Raw genomic sequence first — 7,655 nt, forward strand, 5'->3', positions numbered from 1 at the left:
CAACAACATGCTCTTGCTTCGAATTATGGCCAGGGTTCATAGCTCAAGCTTGTTGGAAACATCTCTCAATTTCCACCTGGGCATACGTTGTCTCCAACACCCTTGCACTTTTTGGGTCGCAGGAGAATCACGTTATAGCACCAATGTTTTCCCGTGTACTCCTAGAAAGGACATTTTACCTCCAACGGTTTTGGTGTTTCTATAGGATTTTGTTGCGTCAATTGGCCCCAGGTAAGCCTTGTTGTGCACCGCAATGGATGCGGTGCTTTTTTTTTTCTTTTTTTCTTTTTTAACACATGGCAGTAGAAAAGAGAATGGTGGGCCCAGGGCCGATACTCCAATTATTCGGCCACACCGGGCCACTAAGGCCCAACACCATGACGCAGGGAATGGAGAGTTCAGTTGCGAGGTGCTCGGGTCTCCTGGGCTCTCTCAGCCTTCGTATAAAACCTTATCCTTCCCCTAGACCACAGTAAGCGGTTGACGGCGGGCGCTGTTCCGCGGATGGGCGCGGCCGGTGGGTTGACCATAGAGTAGCAACGGCAGGCAGAGCGGCCACAAGACCCGGCGGCTCCTTGCTGCGCTTCCGGCAGCGCCGCATTGCTCCGGGCGCTGCAGCGTACGCAGTTTCCATGGGGACTGAACATGGCGCCGCGAGGTGAGACTCTAGAGGTGTGTGTCTTTGCCCTTTCTCCCACTGGTACCTGCCAGCCCCTCCACCTCTCTGCTTTCCAGAGCTCGACCTAATCCTCCATGTCTAAAAGTTGGGGTCTTACTCTTCACTTGTCCGAATCGGGCTTGGGTTGCTCTGACCACAGCGAGTTACTGCATGGATGCTCGGATACTGTACTCTTAAAAATCCCCGGCTGGCCCTGTTCTGGGATGGCTCAGTTACGAATCCTCCGACCTTGGACAGAATTAAGCTAGTTTCTGTGCCCGAATTTCCCCTTCAGAAGTGACAGGGTTGAATATTTGAGGTGCCTCTCAGCTGTGATTATAAGCAGAATTGTCAGAGAAGTCGACCTCAAAGTGATTCCCGAGAAAGGAGGTTAAAGACAGTTCCCTCCACATCAACACTCACTTCATTAGCAATCAGAAGTTTCTCCATCATTTACAATAACCATGTGTTTTCTTCAGATTACACAGAACCATTACATAGAACAGAGTAGAGCTCCAGCTGCCCTGCCCATTCTTTGTGTTGCTTTTTTTTCAGATAAAAGATTGTCCTCAACCCCTCTGGAAGTCCTGTTCTTTCTGAATGGGTGGTACTATGCTACCTATTTCCTGCTGGAGCTCCTTATTTTCCTATACAAAGGTAAGGCTGGGCCTAACTGCCTCTGCCCCAGCAACCCTTTTTCACTTTAGCCTACTCCAAGAACCTTCTATCTTCTGGTCCCAGGAGCATCTCCACTGCAAGGGAGAAGATGTCTCTCCAACTAATGGCTTTAGAATGATCAGATCAAATAGGAAGTCTTTCAGCAAGTCCTGAGTTTGAGAAATGTGGGCTTCTCCATCCCAACTCTTCCCCATCTCTCTTCACTGAAATATTCAGATCTGTGTACCATTATAATTCAGTCATTTGGCAGAGTCAGGACTTCTAGACTTAAAGCCTGTAGCTGTAACAATCTATACCTTGCTGAGTTATGAAATGTTAAGACTAGTATCCTTGTCCCTGTCCCCAGGTGTGTGGCAGTCCTTGTGGGAATATGGGGGCTGCTAGATAGTGTTTGTATACTCTGGCTTTTACACCTGTAGGTCTCCTGCTGCCATACCCAACAGCCAACCTAGTCCTGGATGTGGTGATGCTGCTCCTTTATCTTGGCATTGAAGTAATACGATTATTTTTTGGTGAGTGTCATTCAGAAAATATTTCCACTGTTTATGAGACATGCTGGAGCCTGTAACTTGATTAACAAGGCAAAGACCATAACCTAGGCTCACTATCAGAGGCTGGATCTGGTAATGTATACCATTGCTTCCTCCCTGAAGCTTCAAGCTGCTGCTTCACATTTTAGGTCAAGATTTACCTGTGTGTTTGAGTGAGGCTAGAAGCGGGTTTTGATCTTAGACTATTCCTTTCCAGTTGCCTGACTGCTACAAGAGTGCTTGCTTCTTCTCTTTGCTTTGAGAGCATAAAGCAGTGCATTCCTAAAGAGCTCTCAGATTCCCTCCACTTCTCTAAACAATGATTTCTCTAGAAGTTTTTAAACACCAGAGACACAGAACACAAGTGCTGATTACTTAGAACATATTACCCTAGTGTTAAAATACAAACCCAAAGGAGAAAAATGTTAAGGGACACTAAGAGTCACTTGAAATAAGTCATTATAGAGGAACAAAAAACCATGCTAAGGTGAGGATGGTGGTACATGCCTTTAATCCCAATACCCACAGGCAGAGGCAAGGGGATGGCGGATGGCTATGCATTCAATTAGACATAATGAGTTCCAGAGCAGACAAGGATGCATAATGAGATCCTAGCTTTAAAAAAAAAAAAAAGGACAAAACTTACCAGTGTGCTCAAACTTAGTAAAGAAAAACAAGGGAAAAAAAAAGCGAAGAAAAACAAGGTGACATTTTTGTTTTGTTTTACATATTGGCAATAGCAAGAAATATTTATACAGTACACTATCCATATTTGGCTTTTGGAATACATATTTTTTGATTAAAATTATTTTATGTCTATGGATATTTTGTCTGTATGTATGCCTGTATACCACATGTATATCTGGTGCCCACAGAAGTCAGAAGAAGGTCTTGGGCTAGAGATGGTTTAAAAGAGCTTTTAAACCTGTTTTTGCAGGAGGACCCCAGTTTAGTTCCCAGCATCTACATAAGGTAACTCACAATTGCCTGTAACTCCAGCTCCAGGGGATCTGATGTTGTCTTCTGGCCTTTGTGGACACACACAAACATACAAGTGAGAACTAAAAGTTGAAGGAGGAGAAGGGAGGCGGAAGAGGAAGAGAAGGAGGAGGAGGGAAGAAACAGGAGGGAGGAAGGAGGGAAGAAACAGGAGGGAGGAGGGAAAAAACAGGAGGAGGAGGAAGAGGAGGAGGAAGAGGGAAGAAACAGGAGGGAGAGAGGAGGGAAAAATAGGAGGAGGAGGAAGAGGAAGAGGAGGAAGAGGAGGAGGAGGAGGAGGAAGAAGAGGAGGAATAGGAGGAAGAGGAGGAGGAGGAGGAGAAAAGGGCATCAGATCTTCTGGAACTGGAGTTACAGACTGTTGAGCTGCCATGTGGGTGAACCTGGGTCCTCAGGAAGATCAGCAAGTTCTTTAACCACCTAGTGATCCATCTCTGTAGCCCTAAAGAACAGATATTTTTAATGCACTTAAATTATTTTCCATATTAATTGAAGTTTTAATGTACACATACATTTACATACACATGTAATTATAGCTATAGATATTTTATATAGTTTTTGTTTATAAATTGTTATGTATATACACGTGGATATAAATGTACAATGTGTACACGCACACACACACAATTTGGTTTTGGTTTTTTTAAGCTAGGAGACCAGGATGATCTTGAACTCTTAATTCTGACTTTAGCCTTCTGAGTGCTAGGATTATAGGTATGTGCTTCCATGCCTGGCTCATAGGTTACTTTTTTGTCTTTTTCTTTTTTGAAACAGGGCCTCTTTATGTAGCCTTGCCTGTCCTGGAACTCTCAATGTAGACCAGGCTGGCCTCAAACTCAAAAGACTTACCTGTCTCTGCCTCCCGATTTTTTTTCTTGATACAGAATCCTATTGTTCCCTGGGTAGAATCAGAGTGGAAACGGCCTCTGGAGTAAATGATGTTAATCATGTAATATCCTGAAGCTTCAAAGTTTTTAATTCAGTGGGACTTAAGTTTTATTATTTATTTTTAAAGATTTATTTATGTATGTGAGTACATTGTTGGTCTCTTTGGACACACCAGAAGAGGGTATTGGATCCCATCACAGATGGGTGTGAGCCACCATGTGGCTGCTGAGAATTAAACTCAGGACCTCTGGAAGAGCAGTCAGTGCTCATAACTGCTGAGACAGCTCCCAGGACTTAAGTTTTAAAAATGATATTCCCTGCTAGAGAGATGGCTCAGTGGTTAAGAACACTGGCTACTTTTCCAGAGAATCAAGATTTAAGGCCTAGCATCACATGGAGGCTCACAACCTTTTGTAATTCCAGTTTCAGAGAATCTGATGTGTTCTGACCTCCACAGGCACCAGGTCAGGTACATATACACAGTGCACATTCATATGCAGAAAATAAGCAATAAATTAATAAAATATTTACATATAATAAAAATTATTCAGGGTAATTTTTCTCTGTTCTGTCCATCTGTCACACCAGATACTTCCTGAGGTGAGGAAAAAAAACAGGCTGAGGCCAGGAAAAGCAGTCACCATTTGAAGTTGACTGTGGGGGCTCTTTTTTTATAGGTACAAAGGGAAACCTCTGCCAGCGAAAGATGCCCCTTGGCATTAGTGTGGCATTGACTTTCCCATCTGCCATGATGGCTTCCTATTACCTGCTGCTGCAGACCTACGTGCTCCGCCTAGAAGCTATCATGAACAGTATCTTGCTCTTCTTTTGTGGCTCAGAGCTGCTGCTTGAGATACTCACGCTGGCCACCTTCTCCAGGTATTACAGCTAAGGGCTAGACTCCCCACCCAGATATGGATGCATCGCTGTTTGAAGGCCTAGAAGATGTAGAAAACTGGATTTAAGGGGATGTCCATGGGGATGCTTTTCTTAGGTCCAGTAGATAGAAAGGTTCTATGTATATGTGTTCTGCATCTGTATTTTCACCTTTGTGTATACACAAATGTTCAAGTGTGTGTGTGCCGACCAGAGGCTGATGATATCAAGTCCATTCATAACTTATTATATTGGAGGGTCTTTCAACTTGAACCCAGAGCTCTTCAATTTGGTTAGAGCAGCTAGCCAGCTTACCCCAGGAAACCTATTTCTCCTTTTATGGGTGCTGGTCCTGCCTGTATGCCTGTGTGAAGGAGTCAGATCCACTGGAACTTGAGTTAAAGTTGTGAGCTGTTATGTGATGCTGGAAATTGAACCCAGGCCCTTTGGAAGAGTAGCCAATGCCCTTAACTGCCTTGCCATCTCTCCAGCCCTACTCACTGGTCTTTTAACTGTTTTTTTTTTTTTTTTCTTTTTACCTTTAGTATGGACAGGATCTGAAGTACAAGAATTCCAGCTGGTAGTCCATCAGGGTGACAACACATATCCATCTGGTACTTCAGCCACACTTGTGAACAGTGGTAGGTTGAGCTGACCTGGGAAACGTTTGTGTGGTTTTTCTTCAGCACAGACATTACCTGAGGCCAGTGGCACCATCTTTAAGGCAGGATCATCAGCAGGAGACTCTTTCCTTTTGTTGTAGGGAGGGGCAAGGCTGTCCCCATCTTGGTGTTTCTAACAGCTTCCTAATGACTTCACGTTCTCTTCTGTGGTCATCATGGCCAGAGCTCCTTGTGTGGACCATCTAGTTTTGTTGGGCTTCCAGCAGAACTTGAGCCACGGCACCATGCACATCTATCCTACATGACCATGGAAAGCCGCAAAACGGTGGGCTCTTGGGCTGATTCCAATGTGTGTTTTCCACCCCTCCTCAACCCCAATCCTGCTCAACGACATGGTGATTCAGAGCCCATTTAGTAGTTCATAGTAGTATTTTTCTATTCTGATCATGAAGCAAACACAAAATTTTTAATAAAAAATATTTTCTGGTACAGGGCTGGTTGTTTTTTCCCTATGATGCCTCTTTAGGTTTTATCTCTTTAGTGTTTTCTGAATCTGTGTTTAGTAGTAAGCTGTGACACAGACACTCATGGGGCATCCCACCAATCCTTTCCTCTCATCCTCTCATGCCCAAGTTGCAGCCTGAATCCCAAAGGCACTGTCATTTTGTCTTCTCCAGTTCTTTGGCAAAAGACGGTAAGTGCACTGTCTCTGCAAGTCTCCTTGTGTCTAAATTCTTTCCAGCATAGGCTAGTGTAGTAAGAAATCTACTTCAGGAAGCCCTGAGGTCAGTCTCTGTGTCAGGAGGATCCTATGCTGTTTTTTTTTTTTTTTTTAAAGCTTTCTGAAAGCTGTTATTTTATGGGTCCCACAGCCCAAAATGTTTTTGTTTTCTCTGTGTCCTTGCATCTTAGTTGTCTTTGAGACTACGGTGGACAGAACAACCAGAAAAAATAACAAAAGGGTCTAATAGGTACTTCCTCGGTGTTTCAGTCTCCTATCTTATGAACACCAATTTTCTGCTTCTCACACTTGCTTTCTTTAGCTTTGCTCTGGTTAGTGGCACAGAATAGAGGAACCTACTCTCTATGACTTCCTGACTTCATTTAGATGTTTATCAATTTCAACTTCTTTCCCAGGAGCACAAATGAACAGAAAGCACTGTGGTGACACACACAGCTTTAATCCCAGCACTTGGGAGGTGAGTTCCAGGACAGGCAAGGCTACACTGAGAAACCCTGTCTCAAAAAACCAAAACAATAACAAATGAATAGAAAGCTCAGCTAAGTGGAAGTGACTTATACTTCCAGTTTTTAAAATGCACAGGGGCTTTAGAGACTGTACTCCTCCACTATACAGGCTTAGAGGTGAGGAAGTAAAGGCACCTTTGGGAATATAAGCCTGTTTTACAAGTCAGTCTAAACAAAGTAAACCCAGCCAGGGCATGGTGGTGTATACCCAGATTGCCACCGAGGATGAAGTTTAATGACTAAAGTTGCTGATTAGGATAGGATGACATTTCACCTCAGTTATGTGGAAGCTTAGTTAGTCCACTGGTTCCCATGCTCTTGATGCTGCTGGAGCCACTTAGTCATACACAAGAGAGACCAAGGCAGTGGCTGGATGCAGTGGTATACCTTAGTCTCAAGCATTTGGAAGCAGAGGCGAGAGGGTCACAGTTTTGAGACCTTGGGGGGTCTCAAGACAGCTCCAGAAGCTTTTCCACAGACCAAGCATTTTGCTGTGATCATGAAGCAAACATTATATATAATACATACATGTTTTTACATTTAAGTTAGGGATGTGCCTCATGTTTATGGTTAGTTTCAAGTGATCTTGTTTCAAACTCCCAATGGTATATTGTAGGCATACCACTGTATCTGTTTCATCTTTTTCAGTGTTAAAATTATCTGGACTGGAAAGTGAGTGTGGCTACAAGCTGTGGGTGTTAAGAGGCAAGCTACTTTACCTGGAGGCACCAACATCCTGAGACAGTACATCTTTGGAGGCATAAAAAGTAGATGGCTGGAGTGTTAACTAGATGGAGCAAACCCAGCACTTAGCAAACAGCAGGCAACTAAGATGCAAGTGATTATTGATTCCAACATGAAAACACACATCTCAGCAGTAAGTTACTAAACTTTCTAGCTCCTCTAACGAAAAATTTTAAGCTTATCTGCTTTTCTTGATATCAATACACACTATCATCTGGACTGCACTTTTTGTCATATAATTCTACCCTTCACTTAAAAAAAAAAAAAAGTTAAAGTGACTTAATTGGGCATGGTAGTATTTGCCTATAATCCTAGCACTTTGGTGTAGGTGAAACAGGAGGCTCAGGAATTCATTGCCAACCTGGGATATAAAAGACTGTCTTAAAAAATAAAGGGCCAGCCGGGTGGTGG

The 7,655-nt window shown here is 43.4% G+C and overlaps 1 protein-coding gene across 3 annotated transcripts; it reads left to right on the forward strand.

Annotated features, from left to right (window-relative positions):
* The first annotated feature begins 607 nt into the window (after window positions 1-607).
* Tmem216 (transmembrane protein 216) lies at window positions 608-5,741 on the forward strand. 3 transcript variants are annotated; one of them, XR_003712675.1, is made up of 6 exons: window positions 619-658; window positions 1,214-1,315; window positions 1,756-1,848; window positions 4,431-4,632; window positions 5,175-5,270; window positions 5,393-5,741. XR_003712675.1 is itself a non-coding variant. In XM_028777519.1 (5 exons), the coding sequence occupies exons 3-5, from the start codon at window positions 1,803-1,805 to the stop codon at window positions 5,188-5,190; spliced, it is 264 nt and encodes an 87-aa protein (XP_028633352.1). In that variant the 5' UTR covers window positions 608-672; window positions 1,214-1,315; window positions 1,756-1,802; the 3' UTR covers window positions 5,191-5,741. The 3 variants fall into 3 exon arrangements, 2 of the variants coding, with proteins under 2 accessions (XP_028633352.1, XP_028633351.1); XM_028777519.1 differs by having other exon boundaries at window positions 608-672; window positions 5,175-5,741; XM_028777518.1 differs by having other exon boundaries at window positions 614-658; window positions 5,175-5,741.
* The last annotated feature ends 1,914 nt before the right edge of the window (window positions 5,742-7,655 follow it).

This window comes from Grammomys surdaster, unplaced genomic scaffold (assembly GCF_004785775.1).
Source record: "Grammomys surdaster isolate TR1022 unplaced genomic scaffold, NIH_TR_1.0 310, whole genome shotgun sequence".
NCBI classification, from domain to species: Eukaryota; Metazoa; Chordata; class Mammalia; order Rodentia; family Muridae; genus Grammomys; species Grammomys surdaster.